Consider the following 20,000-nt stretch of genomic DNA (forward strand, 5'->3'; position numbering starts at 1 on the left):
CGGAGGCGTGTACGCACAGCTGGCTCTCCGGTTCCCTTTCCGCCCCTTTTACGTCATAGGGAGCGACGGCGCAGGGAATCCTGAGCGTCATCTCGGAGCGCCAGCCGCCGGGCTGAAGGGAGTGTTGGCGTGCTGAGCCCAGCGGTGCCTGGCTATACTCATGGCTCTGCGGGTACTGACCCGTGCTCTGGGCTCTCTGAGCCTGGTGCCCCCGGCTGTCGCCGCCCCTGGCCCGAGTATGCTCCCAGCCGCCCAGGTAACCAACTTACCCGGGAACGAGGCTGTTTCCGTTCGGGCCGCGGGAAAGGAGACACCCGGGGATGGGAGGCGGGGATGCGAGTCTGGTCTTTAGTCACGCTAGCTCGTGACCTTGGATAAGTCACTCTAACCCTCAGTGTTCTCCATAAGTGTTGCTGTCTCACAGGATCGATGGATTCCTCAGACGAGTTATTGGAGGTCAAAGTGCTTGACGAATAGCCGGTTGTACAAGTCTCTAGTAATTGGCATAATTATTGAGTGCCTATCATAAGCCAGACATAAGTAATAGAGGTTTTAAATAAGTGAACTCTTTTCAGACCACTCTGTAAGGTAGTTATACCTATAAATATATTCTCATGAGCGAAAACTGATGAGTAGTTTAAGGTCACGCACCAACCGTTTGAGCTAGTCAGACTGGCTTCAAAGCCAGAGATTATGCAATGGTTATGATATCATAACCATTAAGGATGAGATTAGAGAATGCAGAATGAGATACCAAGAATAAGGGCTTCAGGTTCCTAGTGGGCAATTCATGAGTCAGGAAAGGAAAGTTGAAAGTCTCGCTCTGGACCTCGGGCTGTTGGAAGAGTTTGGCAGATGCATACCTTTTTTAAAAAGACTATGTTTTGTTGATTTTTAGATAGAGAGGAAGGAAAGAGAGGGAGATAGAAACATCAATGAGAGAGACATTGATCACGCCCATTACCAGGGATGGAGCCCACAACCCAGGCATGTGGCCCTGACTGGGAATTGAATCCGGAGCTTCTTGGTCCATGGAATGACGCTCAATCCACTGAGTTACACCAGCTAGGCAGCAGATGCATACTTAAAATTCAAAACCTACTCTGTGAAGCTTTGGGAATATAAGAGGGAACAAGACAGAAATGATCCCGACCTTCCATTTGTATCTGAAAAACTCCCAGAAACATAGTGCAAATGGGCAAAAGGCATTGGTGCTGATGGGTGGTACATGGATGTGGAAGTTACCAGCTCTGGAAAACAGAGTTGTTTAGGGAGGGAAAAGTTTCTTAGAGAAGGAGAATTGAACCAGAATTAGGAGACACACCAAGGGGAGAACAATTCATTATAGATATACTTCAAAGGGAAAAGGATGGAGTGAGGAGAGGTAATCAACGCACATACACCTGGGTAAACATTCCACACTGTTATTTGTACAAGCTGTGAAGGGTAGTTTTTAGACAGCTGATCCGGGACACTTCCAGTAGGAAGTGGACTACAAGCTAAACTTGGTCGCTACCTTCTCTCTTGGGTCCATGATGCTTCTCCTTCAGTTAGCTTTCCAGTGAAAGAGGTTATGTTTATCTCCAGGTGACAAACAATGCTCTCCGGCTGCCCTCTGCCTCGGTGTTGCTCCCCTGCCGCCCATTCCTCACCTCTGTGGCTCTTAGTGCCAAGTTTGTGTCCTGGAAAAGTCGTACCACGTATACCACTGCCCCACTGAAAAAGAGGAAATCTGGAGGCCGAGACCACACAGGTGGGAGCACGGGCAAGAGGACCTAAACCATAAAGGGAAAAAACATGGTAGGACTCTCGTTCTGTATGTTGGTGCAGGCAGAGGAATACCATTAAAACACACTAATTGGATTTCTTCTCCATGTAGGATGAGTATAAGAACAAGAGTAGAATACAAAGGAGCAGGCAGGTGGTCTGTGCACCTAAAGACAATCTAAAAAATTGAAGAAAACAGCAAGTTTCATGACATTTTTCTTGATATCCATTAAAAAATTGATAACAGTTGAAATTGATAATGGCTCTCAATAAACTTACTGAATTTAGTAATTTATAGAGAATCTATCTGGAATTTTTATACAATTTTAATTATCACATAATTACATTTTACCAAGGTCCATATGTTTCCTCATCCCCATTTATCCCATTGTGCTGTGAAATTTTTTTATGATTTTCTACTTGACTCATAATGTTTAGAAACACTGCTCTCTGCCTAGGATAGGTCTGTTATTCTGACGTGGATTCTGTCCCCTTCCTGTCCTGATCGTAGGCCGGATCCGAGTGCATGGCATTGGTGGGGGTCACAAACAGCGTTATCGCATGATTGACTTTCTCCGGTTCCGGCCGGAGCAGGAAACAAAGCCAGGACCCTTTGAGGAGAAGGTCATCATTGTCCGCTATGATCCCTGTAGGCAAGTGGGATGTGGGGTGATGATGGCACGACTGAATGACTACTCTGTGGCTTTTCAGAAACATGGGGCTGCCTGGATGGTCTGCTCATCTGTCACTCTCCCTGAACAGGTCAGCAGACATAGCTCTGGTTGCTGGGGGCAACCGGAAACGCTGGATCGTTGCCACGGAAAACATGAAGGCTGGAGATATAATCCTTAATTCTGACCACATAGGCCGCATGGCCGGTGAGAGGGGGCCCCCGGGTGTGTGTGGGTTGGGAGGCTGCATTCTGTGGCTGATGAAATTCTGTCTTTCAGTTGCTCCTCGGGAAGGGGATGCACATCCTCTTGGAGCCTTGCCCGTGGGGACCCTCGTCAACAGTGTGGAGAGTGAGCCAGGCCGGGGGGCCCAGTATATCCGAGCCGCAGGTATGAAGAAAGCTGCTTGGGAGGGACGGGTCTTACATTTTGGAAGACCAGGTGGTACCCAAGGTCACAGTTCTCTGAAACGAAGACCCACATTGGGTCCATCGGCAGAGGAAAAGAAGGACAAACAAGGAAAACGAGGATGAAGAAGTGCTTATGATTTGACCTAAAACACTGCATGCATCCTGCTCCAGTTTATATGCTCCTAAAGGGGTGTGGCCCCTATAAGCCTGCCCCTCTCCCCCTCCGCTGTGGAGGGTGGCAAAGCTGCTTCTCCCTTCCGCAGGGACATGCGGTGTGCTGCTGCGAAAGGTGAACGGGACAGCCATCATCCAGCTGCCTTCTAAGAGGCAGATGCAGGTGTGTGTGGGGGTACAGGTGGGAGGGATCAGCAAAGGAGGAATTTCTGGAATGCACCTTTCCTGGCCCACATGTGTTTTATGTCAGGCACTGCCCTGAGCTGGGGCTGCCCTTTGGGCTGCATGAGGGAATAACCAGTCAGGTTGGCACCACGATGGCACAGTGAACAGTGTCTTTTCAACTCCTGTAGGACCTGCACTCAGGTTCAGTGATGCTGTGCTGCCCCCCTGTCCTCTCCCTTCTCATCTAAGGACCTTCCCAAGAGTCCTGCCCTCAACATGGTCAGACTCTTGCCCCCCACAATACTCTCTCTTCCCTCTGCTTTCTCTGTCAGGTGCTGGAAACGTGCATAGCGACAGTAGGCCGAGTATCCAACGTTGATCATAACAAACGGGTCATTGGCAAGGCTGGGCGGAACCGCTGGCTGGGCAAGAGGCCCAACAGCGGGCGATGGCAGCGGAAGGGGGGCTGGGCTGGCAGGAAGATTCGGCCGCTGCCCCCAATGAAGAGTTATGTGAAGCTGCCCTCAGCTGCTGCCCAGAACTGATATCTCCAGACTCTAATAAAATGACGCCCATTTTTATCTGTCGTCGGTGTTTTGTGAGGGGAGATGGCACATATTGGACAGAGCAAACGTGTTTGGGGGAGAAGGGGAAGGGCAATATAGGGCAAAGACTGCAGCTGCGACCTCCTAGCTTCCAGCCGCCCGCTTCTTGGTTCCTTCCCAGGTAATGGAGGAGGGGGTGATAAATGACCTCCAAGGCCTTAGTCTGTTACGACTTGGGGAAACGGGGAAGGTACTTCCGGTGGCAGGAGGAAGGGTGAAAGGAAGAGGAAAGGGCGGCCCGGCAGAGAAGGAGGTGCAGCTCCGCTGAGGTGGCAGCCGCGGCCCCGCCCCCGCGCTCTCCCGGGGCCCCTAGCTCTCCGCTGGTGCAGGAAATGAGCCGAGGCCCTGGCAGGTGGCACCCAGGCGGGGACCCGCCCCGCCCCTGGGCTGCAGACCTGGCGGGGTGACAGCCGGCGGCTCGGTCCCCACGCCACGCCCCTGCCTGACGCCGTGCTGCGGGGCACGCCCCCTCCCGCTCTCCATCTCGACCCCCTTCGGGGGCCCAGATCTCTGCCAGCCAACGTGGCCGCCATCGCCATCACCATCGCCATCGCCGGCGCGTCCCTAGCTCAGCGAACGGGCCTCACCCGGAGCTCCATCCGCTGCTGAGGTGGCCAGAGCCCCACCGCGGCCCCGCGCCCCGCCCTGGGTTTGCCCCCGGCGCCCAGCCCACCGAGCCTTGCCCGGGATTTTGGTTTATGCTGCCCAGCCACCCACCCCTCCTTGTCGGCTCCCACCTCCCAGCTCCTCCCGCCGCTCAGGTCTGCCACCCGGTCCTCCCAAGTCCCGCGCCCCTCACGCACCCGGCCTCCTCCCCACCTTGTCCTGGGCCTTGTTGCCCCCGCGGGCCTTGCTGTTCCGATGCCTGCAATCATCCGTGCCTGCAGCCCACCGGGCCTCCTCCCAGCCCTCCCGCCTTGCACCCTCCTCCACCACCAGTTCTCTTTCCTCTGCGACTCACTCACACTCCTGTGCTTCCAGCATCAGAGCCAGCACTGCTCCTCATACACACTCAGTGTCGCTCCCCAGCCCCACTACCCATCACAGCCCTCTGGGCTGCACAGACCCCCTTCCCAGCGCTGCCTCCACCTGTCCCAGGACCCTAGGGTTCCCCTGTGACTCTAAGGTTGCTCAGCCCCCACTCCCCTTCCCAATGCTCTAGTCTAAACCAACCCACTCCAGGCTGCAGGGCCTTAGGCCCCCTCCCTTTTAGCCCCCACATTTTGTGTTTTCTCACAACAAACGCCCCAGTATTCCTCTGCTTAAGCCTGGCCCCGCCTTCACCCACCCGGCCTAACAGCTGGTGCCACTTTTGCGTCCCTTCTGGACGTCCTTGATTTTCTGACCTCTCTTCTCACTCTCGCGGGCCTATTCTCTTTTCCTCATTTGTCCCCGGTGCCAGGATGGTGGGGGAACTCCGCTACAGGGAATTCAGAGTGCCCCTGGGGCCCGGCTTGCATGCCTATCCTGACGAGCTGATCCGCCAGCGAGTGGGCCACGATGGGCACCCAGAGTACCAGATGCGCTGGCTGGTCCTCCGGCGTGCGGAGGATGCGGAAGGGGGCTCCAGTCAAGTGGACTGCAAGGCGGAGCACATCCTGCTGTGGATGTCCACTGACGAGATCTACGCCAACTGCCACAAGATGCTGGGCGAGGATGGCCAAGTTGTCTGGCCTTCCCGGGAGGCTGCGCGGGAGGCTGGGGCCCTGGACAAGTCTGTGCTGGAGGAGATGGAAACGGATGTGAAGTCCCTGATTCAGAGGGCCCTTCGGCAGCTGGAGGAGTGCGGTGGCACCGCCCCTCCTGCTCCTCTGCTTCACACCGTCCACGTGCTCAGCGCCTATGCCAGCATCGAGCCCCTCACTGGGGTCTTCGAAGACCCGCGGGTCCTGGATCTGCTCCTGCACATGCTGAGTAGCCCGGATTATCAGATGCGCTGGAGCTCGGGCCAGATGATCCAAGCCCTGGCCTGCCACGATGCCGGTGAGAGCAGTGTGGGGAGGAAGGGAGAGCAGGAGAACGGACGGCTGGGTCAGCTTAGGGCCTCTCAGGGGCCTCTGACCTCATCACTACGTAAATGACCTGTTGCACTTCTCTCATAGTTGGAAGAAGAGGAGGTGGGGTGGTGGGTAGGGGCACCTCTACAGAAAGAGGAAAGACTGAGTCCCCAGTACCTCATATGAATTGGCTGCCTAGGCAAAGGAAGTTCAGACTTTAGACTTTTTTTTTTTTTTTTAATATATTTTTATTGGTTTTCAGAGAGAAAGGGAGAGGGAAAGATAGAAGCATCAATGATGAGAGAGAATCATTGATTGGCTGCCTCCTGTATGCCCCCTACTGGGGATTGAGCCTACAATCTAGGCATGTGCCCTGACTGGGAATTGAACCCAGGACACTTCAGTCTGCAGGCCGATGCTTGATCCACTGAGCCAAACCAGCCAGGGCCAGACTTTAGACTTGCAGGATGTGTGTGTGTGTGTGTGTGTGTGTGTGTGTGTATTCATTCATATATATGAAAAGGCAAATCATGTCATTCCTAGTGTATGGTGGAAAAAGGATTGGACTGAGGGCATAGGGGGTCCAGGAGAGATGCCTGGGAAAGTTAAGGTTAGGGAGCAGTTACTGATTGGGGTGTGGGTTACAGGCACCCGGACCCAGATTCTCCTGTCCCTGAGCCAGCAAGAGGCCATTGAGAAACACCTGGATTTTGACAGCCGCTGCGCCCTGCTGGCTCTGTTTGCACAGGCCACACTCTCCGAACACCCCATGTCTTTCGAGGGCATTCAGCTGCCACAGGTATTGTCAGGGGTGTTGGGGATGGAGCTATAAAGGTCTAGCAGCCAGGACTTTACACCTGTCCATAGAGCCGTGGTCGACAAACTGTGGCTCATGAGCCACATGCGGCTCTTTGTCCTCTTGAGTGTGGCTCTTGCACAAAATACCACGGCCTGGGCAAGTCTATTTTGAAGAAGTGGAGTTAGAAGAAGTTTAAGTTTAAGAAATTTGACCCTCAAAAGAAATTTCAATCGTTGTCCTGTTGATAGTGGGCCCTGTTGACTAATGAGTTTGCTGACCCCTGCCATAGAGGATGGTGTGGAGGGAGGGGCTAAAGCTGGGACTGAGTGGACAGAGGCCAAAGATTGTGTCCTACAGATCCCAGGAAGGCTGCTCTTCTCCCTGGTGAAGCGCTATCTGCATGCCACCTCCCTCCTGGACCAGCTGAATGACAGCGCTACAGAACCAGGAGCCCGGAACAGCTCTGCTCCTGAGGAGCTGAGCAGGAAGAGGGGTCGGCTGGAGTTGGACTTCAGCATGGCCATGGGCACCCTGATCTCAGAGCTGGTGCAGGCCATGCGCTGGGACTGGGCCTCCAGCAGACAGGGGCCCTTGGCTCGGTCCTTCGGTTCCATCTTCCAGCCCCGGCCGGCAGATGCCGGCCTAGGGCTGCCGCCCGCCCAGGCCCAGGCCTCCCTCAGGAGGCCAGCGCGGTTTCGCCCTCGCTCTGAGTTCGCAAGCGGCAACACCTATGCCTTGTATGTGCGGGATACCCTGCAGCCGGGGATGCGGGTGCGGATGCTGGATGATTTCGAGGAGGTCAGTGCCGGGGAAGAGGGCAAGTTCCAGCAGAGCAACAACGGCGTGCCCCCTGTGCAGGTGAGCGAGTGCGTGGCGGGGGGACACTCGTGGGCATCCTGTTGGGTGGCGCATAGCTGGGGCCTCCATGCAGGGGACTCCGGTAGGCCACCCAAGGAGAAAACCCACGAGGGAATTGAAATGGTCAGAGCGGGGACTATTGAGAATGGGCCTTTGGAAGGCTGGGAAAACCCGGGTTTAGAGGCCTCTGAGGTCAGGAAGACGTCCGGGAAGGTAACTGATACAGCCAGACTTCCCCAAAGGGCCCAGGAGCCAGGGTAGTTGAGGACGAGAGGAGAGTAGGGGCATAAGGACGGGTGAGAGGAGAGGCAGGGCCAGTGCCAGTACGGAAGGCTGTGTCCACGCTCTCCATGTGCCAGTGTTTTGGCCAGGGGTCACCTGAGGGTCCTCATCATCTGGCCACAGCCAGCCGTTCAGTGAGCTTTCTGTCCCCCTTTCTCCCCTTTCCCCGTGTTCTTCCAGGTGCTGTGGGAATCGACTGGCTACACCTATTGGGTACACTGGCACATGCTGGAGATTCTGGGCTTTGAGGAAGACGTGGCTGAGGCCGATGAGTACCGGGGGGCAGCGGGCAGTGGCGTCCGGGGTGGAGGTGAGCCCAGAGAGTGAGCCTGAGTAAGCTTTGAGCGCGGGAGCAGTGGCCTGGCTGGACGGGCGGCGATCCTCGTGCCCTGTGCCCCGCTTCCGCAGCCCTGCCCTCCTGCCGATGGAAGCCCATGGCGGAGCTCTATGCCCTGCCCTACGTGCCGCCTGCGGCCGAGGACGCGGAAGAGAGCGAGCACCTGACCCAGGCCGAGTGGTGGGAGCTCCTCTTCTTCATCAAGAAGCTGGACGGACCCGACCACCAGGAGGTTCTCCAGATCCTCCAGGAGAACCTCGATGGGGAGGTAGACCTCAAAGCTGGAGGGCTGCCCCGGGCTGTGGGAGGGCTCCAAGGGGACATGGAGGTGGACGGTGGAAGAGGCTGCAGGGGAGGCGACTAAAATGTGAGGACATGTTGGCGAGTTGTATGGGAGATGCCAGCTGCCAGCCGTGATAGGTTCAGGATGGGAAAAGCATATGCGGAGACCCCCGCCCCTACTCCGCCCCCCGAGCCTCTGTGCTAGCAGGGCTGCCCGCAGTGAGAGCTTCTCCCGATGGCAGGTCCTGGATGACGAGATCCTGGCTGAGCTGGCCGTGCCCGTGGAGTTGGCCCAGGACCTGCTGCTGGCTCTGCCAGAGCGCCTGGATGACAGCGCGCTCAGGGACCTGCTCAACTGCCGTGTCTACAGGAAATATGTGCCCGAGGCCCTGGCAGGGCAGCCGGCTTACCCATCCCTGCTGGAAGCCCAGGCACAGCCTCAGGAACCAGCAGATGCAGCCGGCGTGGAAGGTGGGGCACCAGACAGACAGACAGAGTGGCCTCCAGGCGGGCCTGAGCCCCGGAGATGTCGGTGCTGAGATCTGTGCGATCCTGTCCTGGGAGAGGTGACACCGAGGGAGAAGCTGAAATTTAAGAGATGAGCAGCAAATAAGAGAAGCAGGCATTGTGCGCCCTCCATAGAATGAAGGGGGATGTAAAGCTGGGAAATTGAAAGAGTTTAAAGCCTGGAAAAGCCCACCCTTCACATTTTTCCTAGTGTAGAGAAAAACTGTTACCTGCTTTTATTATTTTTTTTATTTATTTTTAAAATAAAAAATATATTTTATTGATTTTTTACAGAGAGGAAGAGAGAGAGAGAGATAGTTAGAAACATTGATGAGAATCATCGATCAGCTGCCTCTTGCACACCCCCCACTGGGGATGTGCCCGCAACCAAGGTACATGCCCTTGACTGGAATCGAACCCGGGACCTTTCAGTCCGCAGGCGAACGCTCTATCCACTGAGCCAAACCGGTTTCAGCTGTTACCTGCTTTTAGATATAGGGAAATGCTCTGCTCTATGTGAATGGGAAGCTCCTTTGCCACTTTAAGGGCCTAAAATATAAGATTTGTCACGAAGCTGTCATAAGTACATTGTGAGATGTTATGAGACCTTAACACCAAGGGGACAAAGCGGATCAAAAACATTTCTAAAAGAAATTAGGAAACAAGATTGAGAGTTAGGAATTGGTCCTTTTCTGATCCTTCACAACACCGACGCTGGCCAACCCTGTGACTTCCCTCGTCCTGCAGAGAAAGACGCCGCGCCGCAGCCCCCCCGCAGCCCCCTGCGGCGCCTGGTGGAGGGCTATGGGCCCGCCGGGAAAATTGTCCTGGACCTGGAGCAAGCCCTCCGCGCCGAGGGGACCCAGGAGAGCGAGGTCAAGTCGCTGCTGCTGCTGCTGCGGCAGCAGCCCCAGCCCTTCCTGGTGCTGATGCAGAGCCTGGACACTCCAGCGGCCAACAGGGCCCTGCACCTGGCCGTGCTGAGGTGATGTCGTTATAGGTGGGGGAGGGGGTCAGAGGGGTCTCTGAGACTCGCTGCATATCTCTCCCCCCACCCCTGCTCCCCAGAGTCCTGAGGCGGCTGGTGGACTTCCCTGACGCGCTGCTGCTCCCCTGGCATGAGGCCATGGATGCCTGCGTGGCCTGCCTGCGGTCCCCGGACACTGACCGAGAGGTACCCCTGCCCTGCCCTGCCCTGCCCTGGGGGGATGCTGAAGGCAGAGGACAGATGGACACAAGGCAGCCTCTGAGGAGGCAGACCTCCTGAGTGGGGCTCTGAAGGGCACAGTGGAGCATTGTGCCCTTGGTTTGGGTTTGGGTTTAAAATTGAATTCTCTTTCTTTTTTTTTCTTTTTTTTTTTTTTTTGAAATATATTTTATTGATTTTTTTTATAGAGAGGAAGGGAGAGGGATAGAAAGCTAGAAACATCGATGGGAGAGAAACATCGATCAGCTGCCTCCTGCACACCCCCTACCGGGGATGTGCCTGCAACCAACGTACATGCCCTTGACTGGAATCGAACCTGGGACCTTTCAGTCCACTGGCCGATGCTCTATCCACTGAGCCAAACCAGTTTCGGCTGAATTTTATTTCTTTAAAGGTGTAATATATTCACAAGATTCACAGATCAAAACGATATAATAAGCTATATACTGAACTCTCACTCCCACCCGATCCCTGTTTTCCCAGTGTCCCCCAAGAGCCCCTCAGATATCCTCCCTGTGTTTCCGGATGCAAATATGAACAAACCCCAATGTGTGATCTGATTTGCCAGCTCCTTTTTTACACAAGAGGGACTGTCCATATGACATTAAGAGCCTCAGTGGGTAAAGGAGAGGAGGAGACCATCACATCCCTGAGTCTCCTGCCACAAAGACTCCTTGGGCACAGAGGCTTGCGAAGGGCCAGAGAATGAGGGTCCGGCCGAAACTGGTTTGGCTCAGTGGATAAAGCCTCAGCCTGAGGACTGAAAGGTCCCAGGTTCGATTCTGGTCAAGGTCATGTACCTGGGTTGCAAGCACATCCCCATTAGGGCCTGTGCAGGAGGCAGCTGGTTGATGTTTCTCTCTCATCGATGTTTCTAACTCTCTATCCCTCTCTCTTCCTCTGTAAAAAAATAAATTAAAAAAAAAAAAAAGAACGATGGTCTTGGTGGCAGTGGGTGTCAGCAGCATACACCATGGCGGGTGGACTCTCTGTGTGCGCGCACACACACACGCTGGTCCCTCTGGGCCCCCTCCCTGCCGACAGGTGTCTGCTTAGGGCCTGAGGATCTCAAAATGGGACAGTTGGGCCTGAAAGAACACGCTGTGGTGCTCTCTGCACCTGCTGCAAACGTAGTCAGGAGCTGAGAACGCCAGGGGTGGGGGCAGAGCACCTTCTGGCTTTTCCATTTCAGTTTGTCTTTGGTTCTCTCACTCCACCCAGCCCTCGCATCTGCCCCATCCTGCATCTCACTTCCTCACTCTGCCTTGTTCCCTGCAGGAGCCCCAGCACCCAGCACACAGTGGGTGTACAGTGACCACTGCGGAAGACGCCCCTGGGGCTGTGCCGTGTCTCCTTTACTCACTCCCCCGCCCACACCCAGGTGCTCCAGGAGCTGGTCCTCTTCCTGCACCGCCTGGCCTCGGTGAGCAGGGACCATGCCGTGGTGCTGAATCAGCTGGGAGCCCGAGACGCCCTCTCCAAGGCCCTGGAGAGGCAGCTGGGGAAGCTGGATCAGGCCCAGGAGCTGCGGGACATGGTGTTCAAGAGTGAGAAGCACGCCCACCTGTACAGGAAACTCACCACCAACATCCTGGGAGGCTGTATCCAGGTCAGCGGGAAGGAGGGGAAGCCTGTGGCTCACAGATGGTAAGAACGTGACACCCGAGCCGTGGAGGGGAGGGGCTGTTTCCGAAGCTGGAAGGTGAGTCTGGGGCACCCGGGGGCTTTGTTCTCTGCACGTCTGCCCGTGGGGACCTGCTCTGCCCGAGTCACGGAGCACGTCCCACGGCTGCGGGGCCTTTCCCCATGCGTGCTCCTCATTTCTCCGTGTCCCTCCCTCTCCGTGTGCCCCTTCTCTCTGACACTCTGGCCGCAGATGGTGCTGGGCCAGATCGAAGACCACAGACGGACCCACCAACCCATCAACATCCCCTTCTTTGACGTGTTCCTCCGATATCTGTGCCAGGGTCCGTGCCCGTTCCCATGCCACGCATGCCCCCGTACCTACGACTGTTTTCCCTCCGCATCTACCAGGCTGTGACCGCCACCCCCTCCCCCCGCCCCCAGGCTCCAGTGTGGACGTGAAGGAGGACAGGTGCTGGGAGAAGGTGGAGGTGTCCTCCAACCCGCTCTGGGCCAGCAAGCTGACCGACCGCAACCCCAAGACCTACTGGGAGTCCAACGGCAGCACCGGCTCCCACCACATCACCGTGCACATGCGCCAGGGCGTCCTCGTCCGGTAACCGGCTCCCTGCACACGCATGGCCACGCCTACGCCTGCTCGCGGCTTCCGTGTTTGTCTTGGGGGAAACACCATCCCCGTGAACATGACCGAAGGGTCCCCGTGGCTCTGTCTACAAGGAAATGACTGGTTCCAGTTCCAACCGGTTCCCCTCCCCTGCTCCCAGGCAGCTGACTCTGCTGGTGGCCGGCGAGGACTCGAGCTACATGCCGGCCAGGGTGGTGGTGTTCGGGGGCGACAGCACCAGCTCTGTGAACACGGAGCTCAGTGCGGTAGGGGCCCCGGTGCCATTGGGCCACCCCTCACAGGACCAGCCCTCCTGCCCAGATCCCTACCTTCCTCTCTGCCTTGTGCCCTGTAGAAAGCAGAGGCCTTTATCCCTGTGTCTCTGTGATGGCCTCGGGCCTTGAGCAGTGAGGGTGGCATCAGCACCCTTCCATCGGGGCCCCCCCGCGTCCTGGTCCCGGGAAGGGAGGGACACTGTGAGGGATGGGAAGAGACTGTGTGCTCTCAGCACGCTCATCCCCGCATGCTCATCCCTACAGGTCAATGTGATGCCCTCCGCCCGCCGGGTGGTCCTCCTGGAGAACCTCAACCGCTTCTGGCCCGTCCTCCAGATCCGCATAAAGCGCTGCCAGCAGGTGGGCAGGGCCGGAGGCGTGGCCCCGGGCCCGGGCCCTTGCCCTGCAGCTGATGCAGGTCTTGGGCCAGAGCTCCAGCCGGGGTCGTGGGCAGCTCCCGGCGTGAGGCCCGAGGGGGTGGCTGACGGCAGCCCACCCTGAGGGGACTGCGGGCCTTGCAGGGCGGCATCGACACGCGCATTCGGGGGCTGGAGGTCCTGGGCCCCAAGCCCACGTTCTGGCCCGTCTTCCGGGAGCAGCTCTGTCGCCACACGCGCCTCTTCTACCTGGTCCGGGCGCAGGCCTGGAGTCAGGACGTCGCCGAGGACCGCAAGCGCCTGCTGCACCTGAGCTCCAGGTGTGTGCGAGCGTGTGTGTGCCTGTGTGTGCGGAAGGTGAGAGGGGACGGGTGGCTGCGGGGCAGGCGCTGGGCAGAGGGAGAGAGGTAGCGTGCGTGGGGAGGGGCTGGAGCGCTCTGCAGTCTGAGGAGGGAAGGAAAGAACCAAGACGAGATTGCTCTGCTGCACGGGGACTGGAATGTGCCCGTCAGCCTGTGGGGGGTTGTCAAGCACCCCGTGGGGACTGGGTGCTGGGTGCTGGGGGTAACTGGCAATCTTAGTCTGGGTGGACGTTGGGGCCCCTTACGACACCTCCCTCCTTCCTCCTCGTCCCCAGACTCAACGGGGCTCTGCGCCACGAGCAGAACTTTGCTGATCACTTCCTCCCTGACCACGAGGCCGCCCAAGCGCTGGGCAAGACCTGCTGGGAGGCCCTGGTCAGCCCCCTGGTGCAGAACATCACCTCCCCCGGTAACCATCGGACCCCTGACCCCTGACCCTTTACCATCCGGTTGTCGGCCCCACAAACTGGCCTCTTCATGCTCTACGCTAGATCCTCCGGCGTTCGCTCTTGGCCCTTTGGGGACCTGCGCGTTGATTGGGAAGCCCTGTGCCCCTCTTCTCACAGCCCAGGGCCGCCTCCTTCCCCGTGTCTCTCGGAGCCACGGGATCAGACCCCATAGGATCAGAAGGGACCTTGCTCCCTCCCTTCCCCCGGTCGTTCTGTCCGGCTCTTTCTCCCTGCACCAGTCCCCCCGCCGCCCCGCAGACACGCCCGCGTGGCTTCTTTTCTCTGCCCCGCAGACGAGGACGGCACCAGCCCCCTGGGCTGGCTGCTGGACCAGTACCTGGGGTGTCTGGAGGCTGCCCACAACCCTCAGAGCCGCGCGGCAGCCTTCTCCTCGAAGGTGCGCCGCCTCACCCACCTGCTGGTGCACGTGGAGCCCTGTGCGGGGGCCGCTCCTCGGCCCAGTGAGTACCAGGAGTCGCAGGCGGGAGCTCGGTGGGGGCATTGCCTTGTGTGTGCCCCCTCATCTTATGGCTTTTTCCCCCCTCTCCCAAACCCTCTCTGTGTGCTCAGCCTGTTCACCTTCCAAGTGTGTGTCCCCCCCCCACCGCCAGGAGCATCCTTTGAGGGGGCAGCATGTCAGGGAAAGCCCCCGGGCTCAGCCTTGAATGGGGACCCAGGAGCTGAAGGGCTGGCCTCACCGTGCCTCCCCCTCCCTGTCTCCACAGAAGACAGAAACAGAAGCCACGACTGGGGCTCCCTGGCTGCCCCGGGCCTTCCCACCAGCATCACGAAAAACCTGACCGGCTGCTGGGCGGCAGCGGTGGAGGAGCAGGTGGGCTGGTGGGCGGGGCGGGGGCGAGGGGCGGGAGGAGCTGTGGGGTGGGTGGCGTGGTGGGGTGCCTCCTCACGCTGCTGCCCCTCCCCCCAGGTGAACAGTTTCCTGACCTCACACTGGCGGGATGAGGACTTTGTGCCGCGCTTCTGCGAGCACTTCCACAGCCTGCAGAGGTCCAGCTCCGAGCTGTTCGGGCCGCGGGCAGCCTTCCTGCTGGCGCTGCAGAGCGGCTGTGCCGGGGCCTTGCTGAAGCTCCCTTTTCTGCAAGCGGCCCACGTAAGCTCCGGCCCTCGCCTCTTCCCAAAGCCCCCTTCCCCACCGCCTCACAGGGCCCGCCCTGTGCCCTGCCCTTCCCATTCCCTAAGCAACATGCACTGGGACATAGCCATGTTGTTGTTGTTGTTTAGGCTTTTTTTTTTTTTTTAAATATATCTTTATTGATTTCAGAGAGGAAGGGAGAGGGGGAGAGGGAAAGAGAAACATCAATGATGAGAGAAAACCATCGATCAGCTGCCTCCTGCACATCCCCCAATGGGGATCAAGCCCACAACCCAGGTATGTGCCCCTGACCGGAATTGAACCCGGGACCCTTCAGTCTGCAGGGTCCATATGTATCCATGCTATCAAAAACTCAAAGGAAAGCCCTGGCCGATGTGGCTCAATTGGTTCGGAGCATCGTCCCATAGACTGAAAGGCCGAGGGTTCCATTCCCTGTCAGGGCACATACTTATGTTTCCGGTTTGATCTCCTTTGAGGACCATAGGGGAGGCAGCTGATCGATGTTTCTCTCTCACACTGATGTCTCTCTCCCTGTCTCCCTTTCTCTCTAAAATCAATAAACTGTTTTTTAATTCAAAGAAAAAAACAGAGACCCGCAGCATGCTGTCCTAATACATCTTGATAGACCTCCTCCCGTTTGAATGCATGATTTAACAGTTCACTCCTGAGGCCTAACATGCCATGTCCTGTTACATTAAAAGCCTTGGCCACTGTTGCCATTTGCACTCATTTTTCCTTTGTGCCTAAATTCCATGTAATGGATGGACTACAATTTACTCCCGCATTCGCATCATCCCATAAGTACTTAACAAGCGCTTAAAACGTGTCAGGCCCTGTGATAAGAGTTGAAGAAGATAGACCAAGTCCATTCCCTAAAAAATGCACAGTCTCCCAGGGAAGACCCGGGATTAAGCGGATGATAAACTAACACGTGACAGGCTCTCCGGTAAGCACGGAGTGATGCAGTGGGTGCGTGAGGGAGCGGCTGCCTGCGTGGCTTTTGGCCGTTCTGTTTCGTTAGCAGTGCTGCAGCGTGACCGTTTTTGTACCTATAACTTACGTCCTCATATGAAATTAGAGTTGCCAGCCCTGGCCAGAGTGGCTCGGCTGGGCATTATCCTGTGCACAGAAAGGTTGCCAAGTTTGATTCCCCTTCAGGACACACGCCTGGGTTTCAGACTCGTTACCCAGTAGGGGGCAGGTAGGAGGCAGGCCATTGATATTTCGCTCTCACATCAATGTTTCTCTCTCTCCTCCCTCTCGTTAATACAATTGTTAATGACTTTATAAAGCCGTTGGATGGCCCAGCCAGCTCAGCGGTTGAACATTGACCTATGAGCCAGAAGGTCCCGCTTTAATTCTCTATCAGGGCGCATGCCTGGGTTGCCAGCTCCATCCCCAGTAGGGGGCGTGCAGGAGGCAGCCGATCAATGATTCTCTCTTATCATTGATGTTTCTTTGTGTCTCTCTCTCCCTCTCTGAAATCAATAAAAATGTGTTTTTAAAAGAAGTTTTGTGAAAGTGTTGACCAATTTATGAAGCTTTGAGCCATTCATATCTACTGCGTCAGACCTCCTCACTGCTCCCGCCCATCAGCGGTCCGCAGACCGCAGCTCTCAGGCCACACGCAGCTCCCGAGCCGCAGTTGCCGCTCTGTGGACTGATGAGTTTGCCGACCCCTGCACTGACCCAATCCTGGTTTTCCTGGGCTCTTCCCCCGGCCCAGGTGAGCGAGCAGTTTGCCCGGCACATCGACCAGCGGATCCAGGGCAGCCGCATGGGCGGGGCCCGGGGGATGGAGATGCTGGCGCACTTGCAGCGCTGCCTGGAAACCGTCCTGATCTTCTCCGGCCTGGACATAGCCACCACCTTTGAGCATTACTACCAGTGAGTGTGGGCCTCGGGAGTGGGGGTGCGGGTGAGGCAGGCTGACAGAGGCCGGGGCAGCTGGTGGGCCTGGGAGCCTGGGGTTCAGGCAGCCCGAGGCCTGGAGCCGGAGGCTGGGAGCGCTCACCCTGAGCCGGGCCTGGGCTGTGTGTGCTGCAGGCACTACATGGCGGACCGTCTCCTGAGCCGGGGCTTCAACTGGCTGGAGGGGGCCGTGCTGGAGCAGATCGGTTCCTGCTTCCCCAGCCGCCTCCCCCAGCAGATGCTGCGGAGCCTGAGCGCCTCCGAGCGGCTGCAGCGCCAGTTCCACCTCTTCCAGCTCCAGCGGCTCGATCAGGAACTCCTGAAGCTGGAGGACATAGAGAAGAAGATACAGGTGGGTGCCCGGGCGGGAGGAGCCGGTGGGAGGCCAGAGAGCAGAGCGGCATGGAGCAGACCGGGGGAGGCCCCTGGCTTTTGGGAACCTTGTGTTCCCTCTTCTGGTGGCCCGGAGGCCAGCGGCAAGGAGCATGAGAGAGCGGGCGAAGAGGACGCCAAGGAAGCCGGGGCCGTGGCCGCTGCAGATGTGACGGAGGAAGATGAGGATGAGGATGAGAACGACGACCTCTATTACGAGGGGGCGATGCCGGAGGTGTCTGTGCTGGTCTTGGCCCCACGCTGCTGGCCCATTGCCTCCGTCTGCCACACGCTGAACCCCAGGACCTGCCTGCCCCCCTACCTGAGGGGCACTGTGAACCGATACTCCAACTTCTACAACAAGAGTGAGGAGCAGAGCAAAGGAAACGGCGGGGGTGGGGGGGTGGGGGGGGGGTGGGGGCGCTGGGAAGATGGGATGCTGGGGAGGAGCCTGGGGTCGGGAGGCTTCATGGGGGAGACCTGAGAAGAAAGGGCAGGGGCTTAGGTTTGGGGGAGGGGGTGGGGCCATCAGGCACTAGATTGCCAAACTATTGCCTTCTTAGCATAAGACCCAGCTCTTTTAGTGGGAGGTGAGGAGGAAGGAGGCAGGGGGCCCTGAGGCCACCAGAAGGCTCTCTCTCTCCCTCAGCTCCCGCTGGGGCTGACCCTGGGCTGGGCAGTGACACGGGAGGGGGAGGAGACTCGGACCTACCTTCAGGGGGTCCCAGACTAACCAGGGAGATGTTGTCCTCTGTCTCAGGGGGATTCCAGGTGACGAGAGCCCCTGCGCTTCTTTACTTGGTGGTTTTGTCTACAAAATGGGGCTCCTTGAAGGCGCCGATCAGAGCCTGCCTGGCACAGGGCTAGGCACGCGGGGGGCTCCCAGGTGCCTGAGGCTCCCCTGGGAGGAAGCACAGGCGGCTGAGCTCCGGAAGGCTCAGGCCAGGAACCAGCGTCCACAAATGCTGGGCCACACGCTCTGCAATTAGCGGGGTCAGAGCTTAACCAGCGGTGTGCCGACCCCCTCCACCTCCCTGATGCTTCTCAGGTCAGAGCTCCCCTGCCCTGGAGCAGGGCCCACAGAGGCGGCTGCAGTGGACGTGGCTGGGCCGGGCCGAGCTGCAGTTTGGGGACCAGACACTGCATGTGTCCACCGTGCAGATGTGGCTGCTGCTGTATCTCAACGACCTGAAGGTGGCCCTGCTGTCGGCTCCTCCTCCCTGCTCTCTCCCCTCATCTCTCATTTCCCCCCCAAACTTTGACTCCCATCCTGCTCCCCTCCACCTCTCCGCTCCACCCCGTGAGGGAGCCTGAGTGTTCCCTCCCCTTCTCCAGGCGGTCTCCGTGGAGAGCCTGCGCGCCCTCTCAGGGCTCTCTGCAGACATCCTCAATCAGGCCATTGGGCTTCTCACCTCCTCACGAGGCCCCCTGGACCTTCACGAGCAAAAGGACGTCCCAGGAGGTGTGTGCTTGGGGCAGAGGGGCCTGAGCCAGGCCGGCCTGGCCGTGGGCCACCTCCCGAGTGACTACTGCTCGTTTCAGGTGTGCTCAAGGTTCGAGAGGACAGCGAGGAGCCCAGGCCGAGGAGGGGCAGCGTGTGGCTCCTCCCACCTCAGACGTACCTGAAAGCTGAGGATAAAGAGGGCCGGAACCTGGAGAAGAGGCGGAACCTTCTGACCTGCCTCATCGTCCAAATCCTCAAGGCCCACGGGGACGAGGGGCTGCACATTGGCCAGCTTGTGTGCCTGGTAGGCGGGGTGGGCAGAGGGGATGGAGCTGTGGGGCGGGGGGTGTAGTCCACAGAGGGAGGTGGTCCTGTGAGGGCTGAGGTTGGGGTGCACCCGGTGCCCTTGGAGCTTGTGGCCCTGGCAGCTGGTGCTGGGAGTGGAAGCTAGACGCGATGAGCTGGGTGTCTGACCTGTGGTCCCCCTCCCTCCTCCTTACCAGGTGCTGGAAGCTTGGCAGAAGGGCCCATGTCCTCCCAGGGGTTTGGTCAGCGGCCTGGGGAGGGGGTCTGCCTGCAGCAGCACTGACGTCCTCTCCTGCATCCTGCACCTCCTGGGCAAGGGCACGGTGAGACGCCGTGACGACCGGCCCCAGATGCTGTCCTACGCAGTCCCCGTGGCGGTGACGGAGCCCCACACCGAGTCCCTGAACCCGGGCGCCTCAGGCCCCAACCCACCCCTCACCTTCCACACCCTGCAGATTCGATCTCGAGGGGTGCCCTACGCCTCCTGCTCCGACACCCAGAGCTTCTCTACCTTCCGGTAGCCCTGCAGATGGGACCCGGGCGAGGCAGGGCCCGGCTTCCTACAGGAATAAAGTGCAGGAGTTGGCGTGCGTGGCCCGTGTGGTGACTGCTGGGGATCAAGGGGAAGAAGGGTCCTCTGGCTCCGAGGCTGCCTCGTGCCGCCCAGGAGTCACCAGCGTGAGGGGGACGGCGTGGGGAGAATCGTGCAGGGAGTCAGGGGCGACTTAGCAGGGGATTGAGTGGGCAGGGGTGGATCGCCACCCCCTCTCAGAGGGTGTGTGGTCAGAAGTGCTCTCACCTGCAGGCTGCAGGCTCAGGCCCGTTGTGCCGCATGCTGGACGGCATGTTGCTTGGGCAGATTCTCAAGCGGGGCTCCATTTTCCCTGAGGAATTGGGCCAGTCACTGTGGCACTCTCACGAGCACTGGGCATGGGAGCATTTGACATGGTAAAGGTTTTGCCAAAAGGTTTAGCCACCACACCTGGCAGTGCGTGCCCCTTCCCCAGGTAAGGCTGACAGCGTGAAGGTGAGGTGAAAGGCCCTTGCAGGCACCCCGGAGCCGGAAGGTGTGCCTGTCCGG

General features: G+C 58.3%; 2 protein-coding genes across 5 annotated transcripts; both read left to right on the forward strand.

Moving 5' to 3' along the window:
• The first annotated feature begins 66 nt into the window (after nt 1-66).
• MRPL2 (mitochondrial ribosomal protein L2) lies at nt 67-3,768 on the forward strand. Of its 2 annotated transcripts, XM_036413723.2 has the most exons (7): nt 70-256; nt 1,588-1,753; nt 2,279-2,420; nt 2,530-2,645; nt 2,718-2,828; nt 3,112-3,185; nt 3,520-3,768. In XM_036413723.2, the coding sequence occupies exons 1-7, from the start codon at nt 161-163 to the stop codon at nt 3,730-3,732; spliced, it is 918 nt and encodes a 305-aa protein (XP_036269616.1). In that variant the 5' UTR covers nt 70-160; the 3' UTR covers nt 3,733-3,768. The 2 variants fall into 2 exon arrangements, with proteins under 2 accessions (XP_036269617.1, XP_036269616.1); XM_036413724.2 differs by lacking the exon at nt 3,112-3,185 and having other exon boundaries at nt 67-256.
• A 300-nt stretch (nt 3,769-4,068) lies between these two features.
• CUL7 (cullin 7) lies at nt 4,069-19,509 on the forward strand. 3 transcript variants are annotated; one of them, XM_045573345.1, is made up of 26 exons: nt 4,069-4,401; nt 5,187-5,775; nt 6,437-6,588; nt 6,946-7,446; nt 7,909-8,038; nt 8,137-8,333; nt 8,590-8,818; nt 9,602-9,839; nt 9,923-10,028; nt 11,443-11,670; nt 11,938-12,028; nt 12,129-12,300; nt 12,470-12,575; nt 12,849-12,944; nt 13,106-13,281; nt 13,599-13,732; nt 14,066-14,233; nt 14,498-14,604; nt 14,701-14,883; nt 16,613-16,773; nt 16,933-17,148; nt 17,263-17,534; nt 18,218-18,363; nt 18,505-18,631; nt 18,712-18,917; nt 19,117-19,509. In XM_045573345.1, the coding sequence occupies exons 2-26, from the start codon at nt 5,196-5,198 to the stop codon at nt 19,438-19,440; spliced, it is 5,046 nt and encodes a 1,681-aa protein (XP_045429301.1). In that variant the 5' UTR covers nt 4,069-4,401; nt 5,187-5,195; the 3' UTR covers nt 19,441-19,509. The 3 variants fall into 3 exon arrangements, with proteins under 3 accessions (XP_045429301.1, XP_045429302.1, XP_045429303.1); XM_045573346.1 differs by lacking the exon at nt 4,069-4,401 and having other exon boundaries at nt 4,560-5,775; nt 16,933-17,149; nt 17,267-17,534; XM_045573347.1 differs by lacking the exon at nt 4,069-4,401 and having other exon boundaries at nt 4,560-5,775; nt 14,501-14,604.
• Nucleotides 19,510-20,000: the final 491 nt, after the last annotated feature.

The sequence above is a fragment of the Pipistrellus kuhlii genome, unplaced genomic scaffold (assembly GCF_014108245.1).
Source record: "Pipistrellus kuhlii isolate mPipKuh1 unplaced genomic scaffold, mPipKuh1.p scaffold_m20_p_5, whole genome shotgun sequence".
NCBI lineage: Eukaryota > Metazoa > Chordata > Mammalia > Chiroptera > Vespertilionidae > Pipistrellus > Pipistrellus kuhlii.

Coding starts and splice junctions, on each gene's coding strand:
- MRPL2 (XM_036413723.2), top strand. CDS start 161: ATGGCTCTGCGGGTACTGACCCGTGCTCTGGGCTCTCTGAGCCTGGTG. Junction 2,421..2,529: donor GTCCGCTATGATCCCTGTAG/GCAAGTGGGATG, acceptor CTCCCTGAACAG/GTCAGCAGACATAGCTCTGG. Junction 2,646..2,717: donor CCACATAGGCCGCATGGCCG/GTGAGAGGGGGC, acceptor TCTGTCTTTCAG/TTGCTCCTCGGGAAGGGGAT.
- CUL7 (XM_045573345.1), top strand. CDS start 5,196: ATGGTGGGGGAACTCCGCTACAGGGAATTCAGAGTGCCCCTGGGGCCC. Junction 8,039..8,136: donor CAGTGGCGTCCGGGGTGGAG/GTGAGCCCAGAG, acceptor CCGCTTCCGCAG/CCCTGCCCTCCTGCCGATGG. Junction 12,029..12,128: donor CCTCCGATATCTGTGCCAGG/GTCCGTGCCCGT, acceptor CCCCGCCCCCAG/GCTCCAGTGTGGACGTGAAG.